Source organism: Pituophis catenifer, unplaced genomic scaffold (genome assembly GCF_029215685.1).
Source record: "Pituophis catenifer annectens isolate HBS135680 unplaced genomic scaffold, rPitCat1.0.hap2 SCAF_15, whole genome shotgun sequence".
Lineage (NCBI taxonomy): Eukaryota > Metazoa > Chordata > Lepidosauria > Squamata > Colubridae > Pituophis > Pituophis catenifer.
This window is the reverse complement of record NW_027256895.1, coordinates 2,814,004-2,833,727: the sequence shown is the minus strand read 5'-3', so window position 1 is coordinate 2,833,727 and position 19,724 is coordinate 2,814,004. Positions and strand designations below refer to the sequence as shown.

General features: G+C 45.5%; 1 protein-coding gene across 1 annotated transcript in view; it reads left to right on the top strand.

Annotated features, from left to right (window-relative positions):
• Window positions 1-16,515, top strand: part of LOC139324250 (hydroperoxide isomerase ALOXE3-like) — a 28,716-nt gene extending 12,201 nt beyond the window's left edge. The window contains exons 5-14 of the mRNA XM_070953969.1: window positions 285-388; window positions 1,640-1,812; window positions 3,082-3,225; window positions 6,226-6,429; window positions 7,336-7,422; window positions 8,647-8,816; window positions 10,686-10,807; window positions 11,474-11,574; window positions 12,716-12,886; window positions 16,336-16,515. Of these exons, the coding sequence (XP_070810070.1) occupies window positions 285-388; window positions 1,640-1,812; window positions 3,082-3,225; window positions 6,226-6,429; window positions 7,336-7,422; window positions 8,647-8,816; window positions 10,686-10,807; window positions 11,474-11,574; window positions 12,716-12,886; window positions 16,336-16,515 (1,456 nt within the window). The remainder of the gene's footprint in view (window positions 1-284; window positions 389-1,639; window positions 1,813-3,081; window positions 3,226-6,225; window positions 6,430-7,335; window positions 7,423-8,646; window positions 8,817-10,685; window positions 10,808-11,473; window positions 11,575-12,715; window positions 12,887-16,335) is intronic.
• Window positions 16,516-19,724: the final 3,209 nt, after the last annotated feature.

Below are 19,724 nucleotides of genomic sequence, written 5' to 3'. Positions count from 1 at the left end.
GCCAACACTGACTTCCAGACCCAAAACCCTCCCTTTCCGTTCCCCACTCCCCTGTACTCTACCCCTATCTACTGCTCCAGCTCAAAGGAATTTCCACCCTCCCATCCCATCTCCTAGGGGATATTATCTCCAGGGAAAATAAGTAGGTGAAAAGTCAAACGTCCCTTTCCAGACACCTCCGCTCCTCCTTCTTATGTCAGCACTAGAATAAAGGCAGCTTGAAGTGCTGACATCTATGTTCTCATCGGCTTCTCTTAAATTTATCTTCCCTTTCTCAACGCCAGGGAAATCGAGTTGAAGCTGAAAGGGTTGCTGAACCTCAAGGGCTCCTGGAAAAAACTGGCTGACATCCGAAGGGCTTTTTGGTTTTATCGGACCCCAACCTCAGGTCAGTCTTAACAACTGCTGTGATTCGCTTAATAAGTGTGGCAAGAAAAGTTATAAAAGAAAGGGACAAAAGTCACTTAGCAAACGATTCACTTAACAACATAAATTTTGGGCTCCATTGTGGTCGTAAGTTGAGGACTATCTGTAGAACAAGGTTCCTCCACCTTGACTCCTTTAAAATGGGTGGACTTCAACTCCCAGGATTCTCTCTCTCTCTCTCCCTCTCTCTCTCTCTCTCTCTCTCTTTCTCTCTCTCTCTCTTCCCACTCTGGCAAAGGAAAAGGTGTGCTCACTTTCTTCCAGCAGCACACACACACACACACACACACACACACACACACACACACACACACATGTTTAGAAAGTACTGCAGATTCCAAGAAGAATTCTGATAATTTCCAGACAGGATTTGAGTTGGGTTTCCCTCACCTCGAGCACAAAGTCCAGAAGTGGTTTCCAAGTAGAAAGAAAATGAATTGTCTTCTTTTCTTTACTCAAAGCAATGAAAATCAAAGTTTCCCCCACCTCAAGCACAAAGTCCAGAAGTGATTTCCAAGTAGAAACAAAATTAATTGTCTTCTTTTCTTTACACACACACAAACATACACACACACACTCAGAAGGCGCTGCAGATTCCAAGAAGAATTCTGATAATTTCCAGACAGGATTCAGAAGTGCAGGCTATCAGTGGCGGACCAGCAGGGAGATGAATAGTTGTCTGTCACACCTATTTGCCCCTGCCCCCTGCCTTTTATCCCCAGAACTAGGGTGGGGCTGTGCCAGCAGCAATGGCTTTTCCGTCCAGAGGATCAGCCCATAGATTTCCACTTCTCTCCTCTCCTCTGCCTTTTGCGCATCCAAGCATCAGGCACTGGACCCAGCTGTTCCTCCTCTTCCTCATCAGCCACCTCCAGACCTGGGGGCTTTTGACTCTCCATATGAGGGCTGACGGATGGCCCAGGCTCTGCCTCCGTCTCTATCTGTGCCAGCTCCATTCCCTCTTCCCCCTCAGAGCTCCCAGGTTACCTTGATGCTGGTCCTGACTCCTACATCTCCTCCTCCTCCTCTGATTCAGCTGCCGGAGGAGCTGGTGGCCGATAGGCCACAATACAGACTTAACCTGAAATTTAGTTTTTAAACAGAAGGGACAGAAAATGAGAAATATTTTTCTGGAGGACAGTCCTCCATATCTTTCTTGTCCCAGAAAACCGGCCCTGCCTCTGACTTTTCAAGGACATTTCTGTGTCCCCAGAATATGTCAGCAAGCATTGGGCTGAAGATGCATTCTTTGGCTACCAATATCTCAATGGGGCGAGCCCCGGGATCATTCAGCGATGCTCAGAGATCCCAGCGAAATTCCCGGTGACACAAGAGATGGTGGTCGAATCGTTGGGACTGGAGACCACCCTGGAGAAAGAAGTGAAGGTAAGATGTGGAACACAGTAAAACACCCATAAGGCAAGACTGGCTCTACAAAGTACGACTAACTGAAGAAGCTTTGGTGGTCAACAGCTGATGGGAAGCCAACATCTCCCTCAGCTTCTGGAGGCTTCATAGATAGTCCACCTGATGTTCTCTCCACCCCTTTTCCCCATAAAACCCTGTGAGGTAGGGTGGGCTGAAAGAGAAGTCCCACCTAAAAGTCCTCCAGGGACCTTTCATGGTTGAGGAGGACCTTCCTAAACCAATCCAACGCCTTGACCTTCATGTCACTGCCCAGTGAGAAAACCAAGATGTTTTGGAGTTCCTGAGATAGGAAATCCAAAATGGAGTCTTTAGGTGACCCATTGGAGGTCCCTTTTCTATGGGGACAAGGTATCATCCAGAGTTGGTGACAGACTGATTTCGGTAGACCCAGCTCAAACTGAGCTCTTTCTCTCTGTAGCAACCAGTGGATGAATCTTCGATAGTCCCCAAGTCTGAATTTAATTTGTTCTCCACAAAGATGGTAGATTGGATCCATTGTAAATAGTCCTAATAATTACATTTGAAGTGGGAAAGGAGAGGGAGGGAGGAAGGAAGGACAATGGAGGGAGGAAGAGGGAGGTGGGAGAAAGTGGGTGGGAGGGAGGAAAGAATGGAGGGAAGAAGGAAGAGGGAAGTGGGAAGAAGGAGGAAATGGGAGGGAGGGAGGAAGGGAGGATGAGGGAGGGAGGGGGAGGGAGGAAGGAAGGAAGGACAATGGAAGGAGGAAGAGGGACAGAGGAAGAGAGAATAAGGAGGAAATGGAGGAAGGAAGGGAGGGAGAAAGGGAGGAAGGAAAGGGAGGGAAGGAAGCAGGAGGGAAGGGGAGGAAGTCGGAGGGAGGGAGGGAGAAAGGGAGGAGGAGGGGAAGAAGGAAGGAAGGAATGGACAATGGAGAGAGGAAGAGGGAGGGGAAAGAAAGTGGGAGGAGGGGAGGAAGGATGGGGTAGGGAGGAAAGAAGTAGAATGGAGGGAGGAAGATGGAAGTGGGAGGGAGGAGGAAGTGGGAGGAAGGGAGGGAGGGAGGGAGGACAATGGAAGGAGGAAGAGGGACAGAGAAAAAGGGAGTGGGGAGGAAATGGGAGGAAGGAAGAGATGAGAAGGAGAAGGACAAAGCACTTGGAGAGGAATCCACATCTTCCATTTGAGAAACGTAGCGTGGTCTCTCCAGGCGCCTTCTGTCCCTACCTTCCTTCCCCTCCATCTCAGCACTCTGTTTATGGCTTCTAGGAAGGCCGGATCTTCCTCCTTGACTGCCAGATCCTGGAGGGCATCCCAGCCACCACACTCAACGGGTCCCCCCAATACGTCTCGGCCCCTCTCTGCCTCCTCCACCTCAACCCCTGGGGAGAGATGATGCCTGTTGCAATTCAGGTAAAGCTCTCCACTTTTCCACCCCTTCTCTCAAGCTCCTGAGTTCCAGGGAAGAACTTCCATATTGTCGGCCTTTTTTTGATAGTTGCCATTTTTTTTTTCTGACAAAAAACATCCTTGGGGGAGCTGGATTCACTTAACAACCGTTAAGATTCACTTTACCATCACCCAAAAAACGTGGTCGCAAGAATTGTATGTGCACAAAACTGGAAAGCAGACAGAATCCCGTTGGAAGGAGAAATTATAAAGAAAATTGTAGAATGTGCAGGAATGAATAGATTAATGTTGAGGATAAAAGATAAAGAGGAGTCGATGTATTTCAGGACAGGGGATAAATTTTACGATTGGTTAGAAAGGAAATATCAATAAGGGTATGGAGATAAAATAGACAGGGTATCGTTTGGAATAGGTATAGTAACTTGGGCAGGATATTCATCTTTATTGATGCTATCCTGCCCAAGAACGATAATTGCAACTTTCTCCCATTTTTCCAAATCCTGTTTTATTCTTTTAACCAGAGGTGTGTAGTTATCTTCTTTCAGAACTGAGCATCTAGCTGATATCCATATCCCTAAATATTTAAAAAATTTTACTATTTGCAGGTCTAATTCCTTTTCTAATTCTTTCTTTTGCATTTCTGTTAAATTTTTGACTAACAATTTAGTTTTCCCTTTATTTAATTTAAGTCCGGCTACTTCGCCATACCTTCCTATTTCCTCCAAAATTCTCGGGCCCATTTCTAGCAGTTTCTCTATGATGAATACTATGTCGTCCGCAAAAGCCTGGTTTTTTTTATACTCCTCTCCCCTAATCTTCAATCCTTTTTATTTCGCTGTTTTTCCTAATTCTATTTAATAGTGTTTCTAGTGTCAAGAGGAATAGCAGAGGTGATAACGGGCATCCTTGTCTTACACCTTTCTTAATTTGAAATGAGTTAGGGTTAGGAAAAAGTACTTTTATTGTAAAAAGTACACAAATGATGAAATAGATACAATTATTCATCAAATAAGAAATTGAAATGAGAATAGAGGTAAATAGAAAATTAAAATTAAACGATAAGGAAGACTCACAGTATTTCAAAACATGGGACAGATGGTATGAATGGATTAATCGATGGAAAAAAAAGTAAAGTCAAATACAGTAAGAAATTAAAGGTAACAAGTATACACCGTCATTAAGAAATTAAGGTTAATGTATATATATATTCACACGTTTAAATATTATAGATAGATAATCCTGTTTGTTAGTTTTAGTAGGTATGTAATTTAGAATTGTATTTTATTTTAGAGTTACGAACATTTTGTACAATTTTTATCTTTTTATATTGAATAAAGTTTGTTTTTAATTTAAAAAAAAAAAAGAATAGCAAAAGGCACAAGGCTCACTACATTGGACAACCCCCTGGAGCATCTCAGACCCTATAAAAATCCATCCATTCCTAAGCCAAGGCGTCAGCCACCCCAGAAACATTGCTGTTGTCACTGAAGTTTCTGGAAACCAAATAAACCTTCTTTCCTTGCAAAAAAAGAAAGAAAGAAAGAAAGAAAGAAAGAAAGAAAGAAAGAAAGAAAGAAAGAAAGAAAGAAAGAAAGAAAGAAAGAAAGAAAGAAAGAAAGAAAGAAAGAAAGAAAAAAAATCGGGGCTGCTTAAATACCATTCTAGATTGAACTGAAAAGGGAAACAAGAGAGAGGGGAAGGAGCAGAGAGAGAGGAAGGGAGAAGAGAGGAGAGGAGAGAGAGAGAGAGAAGAAAGGGGAAAGGAGAGGAAGAAAAGGGAGAGGAAAGAGGAGTGGGAGAGAAGGTTAGAAGGGGGAAGAAGAGAGGAGAGGAGAGGGAGAAGAAAGGGGAAAGGAGAGGAAGAAAAGGGAGAGGAAAGAGGAATAGGAGAGAAAGTTAGAAGGGGGAAGAAGAGAAGAGAGGAGAGGAGAGGGAGAGAGAGAAGAAAGGGGAAAGGAGAGGAAGAAAAGGGAGGGAAAAGAGGAGTTGGAGAGAAGGATAGAAGGGGGAAGAAGAGAGGAGTGGGGAAAAGGAAGGGGAAGTAGGAAAGAGAAGGAGAGGAAGAACGAAGGAAGTAGGAAGAGACAGAGGAAGGAAGAGAAGGGGAGGAGAAGAAGAAAAGTTGTGGCAAAAAATAAAGAAGGGTAAATGGTAAAAGAGCAGCCCCGAGCAATTAAAAATTAAAAAATGAAAGTTAAAAGATAAGGTGAATGAAAAGTGGTGGATAAACGACTGTGCATGTAAATATGTTTATGAGAAACAAAAATAAAAACTTTTTTTGGGGAAAAAAAAAAAGAACGCAGTAAGTAGCACAGTGGTTAGAGGGCAGTATGGCAGGCTAATTCTGCCCACTGCCAGGAGTTCGATCCTGACCGGCTCAAGGTTGACTCAGCCTTCCGTCCTTCCTTCTGAGGTCGGTAAAACGAGGACCCAGATTGTTGGGGGCAAAAATGCTGACTCTGTAAACTGCTCAGAAAGACCATTTATATAGATAGATGACAGACAGACAGATCGACGGATCGATAAATGGATGGATGGATGGATGGATGGATGGATGGATGGATGGATGGATAGATAAATGGATGGATGGATGGATGGATGGATGGATGGATGGATGGATGGATGGATAGATAAATGGATGGATGGATGGATGGATGGATGGATGGATGGATGGATGGATAGATAAATGGATGGATGGATGGATGGATGGATGGATGGATGGATAGATAAATGGATGGATAGATAAATGGATGGATGGATGGATGGATGGATAAATGGATGGATGGATGGATAGATGGATGGATGGATGGATGGATGGATGGATGGATGGATGGACAGCAACAGTGGCAGACAGGCAGACAGAGGAGAGAGAGTGGGAAGGGAGGGGGGAGCAAGAGAGAGAGAGAGATTGATTGATTGATTGATCGATCGATCGATTGATTTTATCTTCTCCAGAAGCTCCGTTGAAAAAACAGGAATCTCATGAGTTTCTTCTCCTTCCAGCTGACTCAGCAGCCTGGACCAAGGAGCCCCATTTTCCTCCCCACGGATCCAGAGTGGGACTGGGCGCTGGCCAAGTTTTGGGTTCGTAACAGCACGTTATACCTCCACGAGATCCTGGCCCACCTGCTTCATACCCACCTGTTGGTGGAGGTCTACCTCCTGGCCACCCTCCGGCAGCTTCCCAAGTGCCATCCGGTCCACAAGGTGTGTCGGTGTGGGGAGGGGAAATTAGAGGTCAGAGATACCTCCGGCCACGAGGCGGGGGGCGGGGGTTTCAACCCCATTGAATGTTCCGAGATGAAACAAAGATCTTGGCCCAGATGTCCCCTGGACTTTGCGAGTCACGGTTGTGTGACTTGTCACCTGCTCCAAACATCTCAAGAGGGTTGAGATGCCACCAATCCCTAGAAGTTGAGGAATTCCCAGGAGGGGTCCAGGAGGGAGGTCCTCCTCTCCGATCTTCTCCCCTCAAGACCAGGGGTGGGATTCAGAAATCTTAGCAACCGGTTCTCTGCCCAGTTGGCGTGGCCTACGTGGCCTCCTGCATTTTCACCCTCCCCAGGCTCCAGAGGCTTTTCCCGAGCCTCCGGGAGGGTGAAAACAGAGTCCCTCAGACTCCGGAGGCCCTCTGGAGACTGGAAACAAGCCCATTTTTTGGACTTCTGCTACTTCTGGTAGGCCCGTTTTTTCACCCTTCCCAGGTTCTGGAGGCTTTTCTTGAGCCTCCAGGAGGGCAAAAACAGCCTTCCCTGGGCTTTGGAGGCCCTCCAGAGGCCGGAAACGGGCCTGTTTCCGGACTTCCGGAACTTCCGGTAGGCCTGTTTTTCGCCCGCCCGAACCCTGCAGTTACCTGGCATCCAAAATGGGCTGTGTGGAGACTCCTAGGAGGGGAGGGGGCAGGATGGGCGGGGTCAGCCAGTCCTTGGATCTACCACTTCGACGAACCAGGTTAAAATTAAACATCCGGTTCGCCAGAAATGGTCCGAACCGGCTGACTCCCACCCTTGCTCAAGACGTCGTAGAGAGCGAGAAGAAGGAGAACATCTCCCAGGGACTCCATAATTTGCGTCGTGTCTTCTGTGACCTGCCTCGTTGTCTCCTTGTCCGCAGCTCTTAATCCCCCACTTCCGCTACACACTGCATATCAACATCCTTGGCCGGACGCACCTCCTGGCTCCCGATGGGATGCTGGACAAGGTAATATGGATGGCTTCTTCTCACTCTTGATCAGCCTTGGAGGGGATTGTCCACACGATGGGCCTACATCTGGCCTGGGAAGGGAAGGGAAGGGAAGGGAGGCGGTTCCAGGAATGTTATGTGGGGTGAGGAGAGCATTTTTGTGGGTTAGACTGTTCCAGGCATCAGAAGATGGGGGGGAGTCTGGCGGGTATGTGTAGGTCCAAAAATGGAAGATAGAAGGTGCTACTGAATGAGTAGAGCCCTTCTCCTTTTTTACACATGTCAGGTGTCCTCTTATGAAGGTGTACTACAAATGTGATTCTTTCTTTCTTTCTTTCTTTCTCTTTCTTTCTTTCTTTCTTTCTTCCTTCCTTCCTTCCTCTTCTTTTTTAATCTATTTTTGTTTGTTTGTTTTTTCTTTCTTTCCCCATTCCCTTCCCCTTATCCTCTTTCCTCTGCTTTTCTTTCTTTCTTTCCTTCCTTCCTTCTCTTCCTTCTTCCTTTTTCTTTCTTTCTCTCTCTCTATTTGTTATTTCTTTTTTCTCCCTCCCCCTTTCTTTCTTTCTTCCTTCCTCCCTCCCTCCCTCCCTTTCTCTTTCTACCTTTCTTTTTTCTTTGTTTTTCACTTTTTCTTTCTTTTTTCCTTCTTTCTCTTTCTTTCCTCCCTTCCTCCTTCCTTCCTTCCTCCCTCCCTTTCTCTTTTTATCTTTTTTCTTTGTTTTTCACTTTTTCTTTCTTTTTTCCTTCTTTCTCTTTCTTTCCTCCCTTCCTTCCTTCCTCCCTCCCTTTCTCTTTCTACCTTTCTTTTTTCTTTGTTTTTACTTTTTCTTTCTTTTTTCCTTCTTTCTCTTTCTTTCCTCCCTTCCTTCCTCCCTCCCTCCCTCCCTCCCTCTCTCTTTCTACCTTTCTTTTTTCTTTGTTTTTCACTTTTTCTTTCTTTTTTCCTTCTTTCTCTTTCTTTCCTCCCTCCCTCCCTTCTTTCTTTCTTTCTTTCTTTGTCATTTTTCTTTTTGTTTTTCTCTTCTTTTTTTCTTTCTCCATCCCTCCTCCCCACTCTCTTTTTCTCTTTCTCTCTCCCTCTTTCTTCTTTCTTTCTTTGTCTTTTTTATTTTTCTCTTCTTTCTTTTCTTTCTTTCTCTCCCTTCCTCCCCCCCTCTTCTTTCTTTCTTTCTTTCTTTCTTTCTTTCTTTCTTTCTTTCTTTCTTTCTTTCTTTCTTTCTTTCTTTCTTTCTTTCTTTCTAGATGATAGGCACAGGTTTCCAGGGTCTGTCCCAGCTGGTGGCCAGAGGTCTTTCAAAGCTGACCTACTCTATGCTTTGCCTCCCTGATGACCTTCGGGACAGAGGCGTAGATGCGTTGCCCAACTACCACTACAAGGAGGACGGATTGAAGCTCTGGAGCGCTATAGAGAGGTGCGATCCCCGTAGAAGGTGATGGGAGAGGATGACAATACGGCAAGCAAGGCTTATCTGCACCCCCTCCTCTAATTACAGAACGGCAGATACGGAGCCCCTTTCATTCAGTATCTGGTATTTTTCAACCTCAGCGGTTTTAAAATGGCTGGACTTCAACTCCCAGAATTCCCCAACCAGCATGGGAATCCTGGGAGTTGAAGTCCACACGTCTTAAATCTTGCTCAAGTTGGGGGAAAAAAAACACTGCTATAGGGGGGAATTCGGGTCATAGCATCTTGCCTGCAAGATAATCTCTAGATTGGAGATCTTATCTTGGGCCGGGGGTGGGGGTTGGACTAGATGACCTACAGCCTTGATGGCGAACCTATGGCACGGGTGCCACAGGTGGCACGCGGCGCCATATCAGTGGGCACGCGAGCATTGCCGTAGCTCAGCTCCAGCGGGCATGCGTGCACCGGCCAGCTGATTTTCGGAACTTCCGGGCCGACTGGAAGTCGGGAAATGGGCCATTTCCGGCCTCCGGAGGGCCTCCGGGTGGGATGAGGAACTGGGGAAGGCTGTTTTAGCCCTCCCCAGGCTCCAAGAAAGACTCTGGAGCCTGGGGAGGCGAAAAATGGGCCTACTGAGCCCCACTGTGCCATCGCGTGCCAAAAGCGGGGGGAACGCGGGGCGGGGGGGGTCGCGCATGTATGTGTGGGGGTGGGGCGCATTGAATTATGGGTGTGCACATACGTGGGCAACCTCCCCGCCCTCCCCCCCCACTTTTGGCACGCGACGGCAAAGAGGTTAGCCATCACTGATCTACAGGGTCCCTTTCCAGATGGGCGGCTCTAAAAATTTTTAATAAATGAATCAATAATATCGACGAGCCCGGGGGTGGGCTTCGAAACTTTTAGCAAGGGGTTCTCTGTCCAGTTGCTGGGTGGGCATGGCCATGGGGGGCGTGGCCTACTCGGCCTCCTGCACCACAGTGGGGCGGGGCCATTTTTATCCTACTCGGGCTCCGGAGGCTTTCCTCTAGCCTCCGAGAGGGCGAAAACGGCCTCCCCAGGCTCCGGAGGCCCTCTGGAGGCCAGAAACGAGCCAGTTTCCCGCCTTCACGAATTTTCAGTGGGCCCGTTTTTCACCCTCCCCGAGCCTCCGCACGCACCCTGCACTTACCTGCATCTAAAATGGGCCGCGTGGGGAAGGGAGGGACAGGGTAAGCGGGGCCAGCCAGGAGTTGGATTTGAGGGTTCTCCGAACTACACAGATTCTTAGCTAAAGGTTCTCCCGAATCCCTATGAACCCCATAAGGAGAAGAAGAAGATGCTTGACTTTTCACCTACTTATTTTCCCTGCAGATAATATCCCCTAGGAGATGGGATGGGAGGGGGGACATTCCTGTGAGCTGAAGTAGTAGAGATGGGGGGGAGAGTGACTTGGAAGATGGCCAATGAGACGCTGAGAATTGGGGAACGGAAAGGGAAGGGTTTGGGGTCAGAGGGTCAGTGTCGGCTACGATGGAGTCGGGGACAGATCGTTGTACTCAATAAATGAAAGATTTCATCAAAGACTATTTGTTTGGAAATGCAATTTATTTGAGACGACATTGTAACCTGACACCCCCAGCAGCCCACCTCTGAACGAGCCCAAGAAAAAACACGAGGAATTTTAAACACCGATCGGCATAAATAGAGCTCGGGTTTAATATTTAGCAGTCGGTAGAATCCTTCCGTAATGGCTTGTTAGCTTTCTTACAGTCCATTCGTTTATCAGACGTTCCTGCTGCTGTACTGCTGTTTAGGCAAATGTGAGTTTTTTCTCTCTCTCGTATCCCGGGATTGACGATGGCCCTTCTCTTCCCCTGCCCGCCGTGCTTTACAGTTTTGTGTCGGGAATGATCGGCCTTTATTACCCGAGCGACGGAGCTGTGGAGAAGGATATGGAGCTTCAGGCCTGGGTGGCGGAAATCTTTGAGAAATGTTTCCATCAGCGGCAATCCTCTGGTATAAAAATCCTTTACTCTCCAACCGCGACGCGGATTTTCTGCGATCGAGGTGTGAAATCGAGAAAGGCCAGGTGCCATTTAAACCACCGGGTGTCCGGACCTGGTCCACTTGAAGACTTGAGGGCTTCGGCTCCCGGAATTCCCCCGATTCCCGCAAAGATTTACCAGATTTCAGCACCGATAGGACACGAACGAATGTGTCTGGACTATATCATTTTGATAGGATAGCTTTCTTAATAGAGAGTGGGAATGCGGTCGACGTAATATATCTTGACTTCGGCGAAGTGAAAAAAAAAAAAAGAGCTGGCTGGGGAAAATTCTGGGAGTCGAAGTCCACCAGTCGTAAGGTTGGACAACCCGGTTTGAGGCCATGCCTCGACATGGTGCTGTCTTTCAGAATTATCTGGAAATTTCAATTGGTTCAAAACCCATTAGTTGTATAGTCAGTGATGGGATTCAGCCGGTTCGGGTAAACTGGTAGTTCAATTGCTGGCTGGCCCGGCTCCTTCCCGCCCCACCCCTTCCAGGAGTCCCCACACGTCCCATTTTGGCTCCCAGGTAAATGCAGGGAGACCTCTTAGGCCAATGATGACTAACCTTTATGCCGTCGTGTGCCAAAAGCACACCCCTGCATCTCACCAATATTTCTTTTTAATTCTTCCAGGTTTCCCTGCACACTTAGGAACTATTGCCGAATTAACCAAGTATCTGACCATGATGATCTTCACCTGTTCAGCCCGTCATGCCAGTGTCAACAATAGCCAGGTTTGGAGGGTCCTTTTTTCTTCTCTCTTAACTCTATGGGAGGATAGGGTAGGTTGAACCGTCCATCTGCCCCCCTTTTCTCCAACCCAATGCTCCCCATGCTGGCTAGGTATGATGGAAGGTAAACCAAGATATCTGGATGATATCAGATTGCTGGAAATCTCACCGTATGTACGAAAAAGGGGCTTAATTAGCATGACTCCATCTTGGAGATGGAGCTCCTTAGATGACTCCATGCTTGGAGATGGAGCTCCTTAGATGTCTCCATGCTTGGAGATAATGCTCCTTAGATGATTCCAGGCTTGGAGATGAAGCTCCTTGGATGAGTCCATGCTTGGAGATAAAGCTATTTAGAAGTTTCCATGCTTGGAGATGGAGCTCCTTGGATGATTCCATGCTTGGAGATGAAGCTCCTTAGATGACTCCATGCTTGGAAGTGAAGCTCCTTAAATGTCTCCATGCTTGGAGATGGAGCTCCTTGGATGATTCCATGCTTGGAGATGAAGCTCCTTGGATAATTCGATGCTTGGATATGGAGTTCCTTGAATGTCTCCATGCTTGGAGATGAAGCTCCTTGGATGACTCCATGCTTGGAGATGGAACTCCTTGGATGATTCCATGTTTGGAGATGAAGCTCCTTACATGTTTCCATGCTTGGAGATGGAACTCCTTGGATGTCTCCATGCTTGGAGATGAAGCTCCTTAGATGTCTCCATGCTTGGACATGCTCCTTATATGACTCCATGCTTGGAGATAGAGCTACTTAGATATCTCCATGTTTGGAAATGACACTCCTTAGATGACCCCATGCTTGGAGATGGAGCATCTTAGATGTCTCCATGCTTAGAGATGAAGCTCCTTAGATGACTCCATGCTTGGAGATAAAGCTCCTTAGATGCCTCCATATTTGGAAATGACACTCCTTAGATGACCCCATGCTTGGAGATGGAACTCTTTGGATGCCTCCATGCTTGAGAGATGGAGCTACAAGTTACACCTGTAAAAAGCATCCCAGATAGTCAATGGAGGTCTCCTTTCTAGACCTCCTCTAGAGAAAAATTCCAGAACTTTCCAAGTGGGAGCTAAGGAATGGCTCCTGGGTCTGAAGATCCTCTAACCTCCAACTTTCCTTCTTCTCCAGTTTGATTTTGGAGCCTGGATGCCCAACTACCCTTCCACCATGAGAAGGCCTCCCCCGGAATCCAAGGGCGGCGTGACTTTTGCCAACATCCTGGAGACCTTGCCAGATGTCAGCACAAGCTGCCAGACGTTGCTCATCTTGTGGCTTCTCAGCCGAGAGCGAGGAGACAAGGTAAGATGATATTTTCGGCATCACAAGCCAAATTAGGGTGGGCCACGAGAGGGAAGGATTAAGGAGTGGCGCGGTGGCCTAGAGGTAGAGCTCTCGCCTCACAATCAGGAGGCTGTGAGTTCGATCCTAGGTAGAGGCAGGTATTTCTCTCTCTCGGCACAATGAGAAATGTATCTGCTGAACAAAACTCCTCATTGGCAACAGGCAGGGCATCCGGCCAGTAAGCATTTAGCTCCATTCAGTTGCCCAGACTCCACCTACAAGGGATTATGGAGCCATTAAAAGATGACGACGATGATGATGAGAAGGAAGGAAGGATTAAGGAATCTTTAATCTCTAATCCCAATCAGTAATTTAGCCACGCGGTTTTTAAATAACCCCACCACTGAGAATCGACAAATCAAGGTTGCGCTATAGAATGATTGTGTGGTTCTGGTTGGCTTGATTTAAAGCGACATGTCCAGGGGTGAGTTCTAAATATTTTTACTACCGGTTCTGTGGGCGTGGCCGTGGCTTGGTGGGGGGGGGGGGGTAATGTGACTGGGTGGGCATGACCAACTTTTTTTTTTTATTTTTATTTTTAAAAGCATTTTTTCTACAGCCTAAAGAGGTTGCAGAAAAAAAAATGCTTTTAGAAGCCTCTGGCGATCAGGCAACTCATCTGGGATCGCCAGAAGCTTTTAAAGGCTTTTTTTTTTCCTACAACCTCTTCGGTTGAAGAGGTTGTAGAAAAAAAAATCTTTTAAAAGCCTCTGACGATTCCAGCTGAGCCGCGAGATCGTCAGAGGCTTTTTTTTTTTTACTTTTAAAAGCATTTTTTCTGCAGCCTAAAGAGGTTGCAGAAAAAATTCTTTTAAAAGCCTCTGACGATCCCAGCCGAGCCGCGGGATCATCAGAGGCTTTTTTTTTTTTTACTTTTAAAAGCATTTTTTCTACAGCCTAAAGAGGTTGCAGAAAAAAAAATGCTTTTAGAAGCCTCTGGCGATCAGGCAACTCATCTGGGATCGCCAGAAGCTTTTAAAGGCATTTTTTTTCCTACAACCTCTTCAATTGAAAAAATTCTTTTAAAAGCCTCTGACGATCCCAGCTGAGCTGCGGGATCATCAGAGGCTTTTTTTTTTACTTTTAAAAGCATTTTTTCGGCCAAAGGAAAAAAAAAAGCCTCTGATGAGGTGGGCGGGGTAAGCAAGCGGCAACCGGGCCGGGGACCAGTTCGGGGGCGTGGTCAGCACCTGTTATTACCGGTTCTCCGAACTACTACAAATTTTTACTACCGGTTCTTGCGAACCGGTGCGAACCGAGAGCAACCCACCACTGGACATGTCGGTCCAGCCACTGTAGTTTATAAACCGTGGTTTGCAAGCCCAAACAATCCTAGTTTAGTTAATAAACCATGTTTTAAGAGTGAAATCTGAATTCGGTCTTGGCTTCTCAGTCTTAGTTACCTTGTGGATTGTTGTGAAGATAAACCAGGTTCTGGATTTACGACGATCTTATACGATCATTTGAAATTACCACAGAACACCCCCTCAAAAAAGGACTTACGACCCGGTTCTGAAGTTCTGACGGTTTCCCCAAAGTCACATGATCGCATTTTTGGAGCTAAGCGACAATCCCATATTGCTGTTTCCAATGCACTAATCACATGATCAAAATTAATAATGTTTTTGCCAAAAAAACCCAGCATTTACTTCCAATGTTTGGCGAAAACACCCCAGAGCGAACAATGGGTTCGCTTAACGACCTCAGGTTCACTTAGCAACCTTTGTGATTCGCTTAATGACCATTGCAAAAAAAAGGTCGTAAAATCAGATCGGTCATGTGGTGACACTCACTTTATGACCGTCACAACGTAACATACCTAATAGGCCGGTTTCATTACGGACGTAAGTTGAGGACGACCTGTAAAAGGGAGACAGGGGAAATTTGCTGCTCCTTAGATTCTTCAGAGGAAGGAAGAACATAGGACCCAAAGTTTCCGTTGCTAAGTGAAACAGCTAAGTGAATTTCGTCCCATTTTACGACCTTCCTTGCCACGGTTGTTCAGTGAATCGCCGCGGTTATAAAATGAGTCAGATGGTTGTTAAGTGAATCCGGCTTCCACACTGACTTTGCTCTTCAGAAGGTCGCAAAAGGGGAATCACGCGACCCCACTGCGACCGTCATAAGTATGAGTCAGCTGCCAAGTGCCTGAATTTCGACTCTTAGTGTGAAAAATGGTCCTAAGTCATTTTTTCCACTGCCGTCGTAACTTCAAACGGTCACTAAATGAATCGTTGTAAGTCGAGGACTACCCTTATGAATCACTTAACGTATAATGTGAGGATCAGGGCTGCAGTCCATATATAGCTTTGTTTTTCCTTAAATTGGTTGGCGGTGGAGAGCTCCCATATTAGAATATTTGCAATTTTCTGAGAGGAAATCTATGTTCTAGTTTTGTGAGGGCCACCATCAGTGATGGGATTCAACCGGTAGTGGCGAACAGGCCTGTCCACCTGCCTCGGCGCTATGCCATCCTGTTTAACCACGTCTTTTAAGCCGCTTGCATTCGAGCGCTCACATTTTTGGTGCGCGGCGAACCGATGGTTAAAATTATATGAAACGCACCTCTGCCCACCCTTGTTCCTAGATTCCCAGGTACACAACATTTCCTTCAAGGGATCCTGCCTCAGATCCCAGGAGATCTCCATCCTGAGAGGATTTCCTCGATCATTCCAAAACACTTCCCTCGAGCGAATGGAGCCCCCAACTCCAGAACGTCTCCTCCAAAGGGGGACACGTCTCGTGGTCTCCAAACATCTCCCTTGGGCTGATGGTTCTCCTACCCCACGGGTCTGCAACCTTAAACACTCAAAAGAGCCATTTGGACCCGTTTCCCACAGAAAAGAAAACACCGGGAGCCACAAAACCCTTCCCGTGCCTGACGATTTCTTGAACGGCTACAAAACTAGCATATGTTGTTGAATTAAACGTTCTGTTTTCTTCTGAAACTTTTCTTTTCTTGGATTTATCCATGGTTGCCCTACCGGGGGTTGAAAAACTCAATAAATCGCGTGCCGGCGGGTGTCGCACATTGGCGGTTGTGACACATATTTTGAGTGACAGGGAGCCACAGCAGAGGGGTGAAAGAGCCACATGCAGCTCCAGAGCCGCAGTTTGCTGACTCAGTCTTCTCTGAAGAAGATGGTTTTCCAGATCTCCTAAAGTGGGAACTCACCCGCGGTGGGTTTCACATTTTGTTACTACCGGTTCGCACGCATGCCCAGTTCACCCACATGCCTGCCTTCCGCACATGCGCCCGACTTCAAAAACATGCCTAAATCAGATGCATATTATATTTATATTATATGTCGCCTCCATCTCCACCTGTGATTTCTGCTACCGATTCGCTCGAACCGGCTGAATACCACCTCTGGATCTCACTATGGTTTTCTTTCATCTCCTTCCAGAGATCGCTGGGTTACTACCCTGAGGAACATTTCACCGAGGAAGGCCCAAAGAACGTCATCGCCGCTTTCCAAAAACATCTGGCCAAGATCTCCCAGGAAATTCAAGAGAGGAACCGACGCCTTCCGCTTCCGTACAATTATCTCAACCCTCCTGAGGTAGAGAATAGCATTTCCATCTAAGGACTCGGTCATTCATCCTGTTGTACAATGAGGTTCCTCAGCCCACCGAGTAATGAGGGAACCTTCCATGGAAAGACACCGGTCAAGAGTTAGGACACTTCGTATAGATTGAGCTGACCTCAGCCAACAACATCCAGAAACTTCTGGTTGTGGAACAGAGAAAACTGTGTTGAGGGTGTGAAAATGAGCGAGCTCTCACTGTGTGGTTATGCCAACACATCTGGACATTTTTAACCCTCCTCTTTGTGGACACTTCAGAGAGAAAGACTCAATCCTAACTCTGCCACCATCTGGGTCCTCACTAGAAGCTCGACTCGACTTTTCCCCACTGCTCCTTATTTTAGGACTTGACAGTGGGTCTGTCTGACTCGTAGTTATGACGGTCACAATGTCCCAGGGGTCCCGTGATCCCCTTTTGTGACCGTTTGACAAAGTCAATGCGGAAAGTCAGATCCACTTAACAACTCTGGCAAGAAAGGTCATAAAAGCGGGGCAAAACTCAATTAACAACTATCTCGCTTAGCAACAGAAATGTGGGGGGGAGGCAATTGTGGTTGTAAGTTGAGGACCAGCTGTATCTTATCTTTTTCCTATCTTAGGAAAAATAAATAATATTAATCTAATCTGTAAGGGATCAAGCATGTTAAGGAATATTAGCCCAATCTTATTTTCTTATTTTATTCAAAACAAAGAGGGATGATCATCATCTCCTTTTAATGACGCCATAATCCCTTGGGGGGCGGAGTCTGGGCAACTGAATGGAGCTGAATGTTTTACCGGCCGGATGCCTTTCCTGTCGCTGATGAGGAGTTTTGTTCAGCAGATACAATCTCAGTGTGCCCAGAGAGAACAATATCTGCCTCTACTTAGGATCGAACTCACAGCCTCCTGATTGTGAGGCGAGAGCTCCGCCTCTAGGCCACCGCACCACATTCAAAACAAAGAGAGATACCACTATTAAAACTCAAACAGTCCACATATTTTCATACTTCTACGCCTTGTTTAATGGCTGCAATCCTGAACTCACCTATCTGGAATTGTTCTCATTGGTAAATCTACTTCTGAACCCGTGCCAGGAACTCAAACCATAAGGTTAATTAGATAAAGCTTGAATGATACGAAGCTATTGGTATTTTATTGGCAAAAGGTGTTGGTTTAATTAGGTGTAGGCATAATTGACTTTAATTTCTTAAGGTAGTCAAGGACAGCCTGTATTTATAATTAAGCAACAAGGAACTTCAGAGGTGTGAAAATGCTGGAAATGTAATCAGGCACCGGGCACATACTATCACATGTGGTGGAAGTGTGTGAAAGCAAAGAATTTTTTTTCTGAATTTTTTATTTTATTTTATAAACAAGCAAACATACAATACATAATCAATCGTTCAGTGCTTCATCTGAGTACATCTTTCGTGTCTTCTTCTTGTTCTCCAATGTTAATCATTTCATAATATCGTCATTTCATTTATTGCAATATTTCTCCCACTTTTCTTACTTTGCTATTAATACATTTATCTTTTCTCCATGTTTCATTACAACATTACCCTATATATATTTCTTCCCTAACCAATGGTAAAATTGTCTATATATATATATATATATATATATATATATATATATATATATATATATATATATATATTATAATATATAATATATAATATAATATATCTTATAATATTCAGATTCCTCTCTTTCTTTAATTGTCAAAGTCAATCTATTCATTTCTGCACAATCCAGTATTTTCTTAATTACTTCACCCTCTGTAGGATTTTTCTCTGCTTTCCATTTTTGTGCAAATACTATCCTCGCTGCAGTTACTATATGAATAATCAGATATATATTTTCTTTACTAAATTTCTCCGGTAGGATACCCAATAGGAACAGTTCAGGTTTTAAAGCAAAGAATTATTGGATAAAAATACATGGTTAGAAAAAAAAAACGTTAAAGCTGCACACAGATTATAAACCAGAAAGATATTTGTTAGGTATAATACCAGAAAAATAAAATAAGAGGAATTTGTATTTAATATGGCATGTTTTGACGGCAGCAAGGATTGTATTTGCACAGTATTGGAAAAAAATGAGGAAACACCGTGAGAAGGAGATGTAATTTAAAAAAAAAAAATATTCGATTGTGCAGAAATGGATAGACTGACATTAAGCATAAAAGAAAAGGAAGATGCATTTTCAAACATGAGATTTGTTTTATGCATGGTTGGATAATAGAGGAAGAAACGAGGAGCTGGGAAAATGTTATTATGGAAGCATTCAACCAGTGGTGGAATGCTGCTGGATTAGCAACCAGTTCGGTGAGCGCGCACCTAAGGCGCTTGCGCGCAGCGCCGAAAATGGAGCATTTAAAAGCTCAGCTGTTTACCTTCCAAGTCAGCAACGGTAAGTAGAACAGCGATGCGGGGGGAATCAGCTGCGCCGCGCGATTGAGATGAGCTACAAAGCAGGAAATAATGGACAGGATAGAGTGGGGGCGGGTGGGTGGGCGCTGTTCGTCGGCGCTACCAGTTCGCTCGAACTGGCTGCATTTGAACCAGACAATACACTTCACAAAGCACTTATGTATGTTAAATGAAAATGCACAAGCTATTAAAAAAAGAAAGAGGCATGAAAGCAGGATGGGTTACAGAGAAACCCGAAGACAAAAATAAGTCAGCTGCCCTGGCATCATGCACACCGCCGTACAGGTACTTCTCGACTTACGACCATTCATTTAGTGACCATTTAACAGTTACAAGCCTGGAAAAAAAAGGGAATTGTGATCGTTTTTCACACTTACGACCGGGGCAGCCTTCCCATGATCGCAGGATCAAAATTTAAACGCTTGGCGACTGACTTCTCGATTGTCGTCATAAGTCGAGGACTACCTGTATTTTCCTTACAATTGATCAACTTTTGCTTGCATTTTTCTAAAAACACCCAAAGGTGTTTTTTTTTTTTTTTAAGAGGCAACTGGACTTTTTTCTTTGAAGAGGTTTCGCTTCTCATCTGAGAAGCTTCTTCAGTTCTTCAGAGCAAAGGAGATCAGTTCTTCAGAACTGAAGAAGCTTCTCGGATGAGAAGCGAAACTTCTTCATATTTTTCTAACACATTTTTGTATCCATTAACACAATATAGAAACTTTAAGCTCCCTGCTTGCTAATATTCTGGCGATTTAAATTCTTCCAGAGAAAGGAGCCATTTAAGTCTTCCGT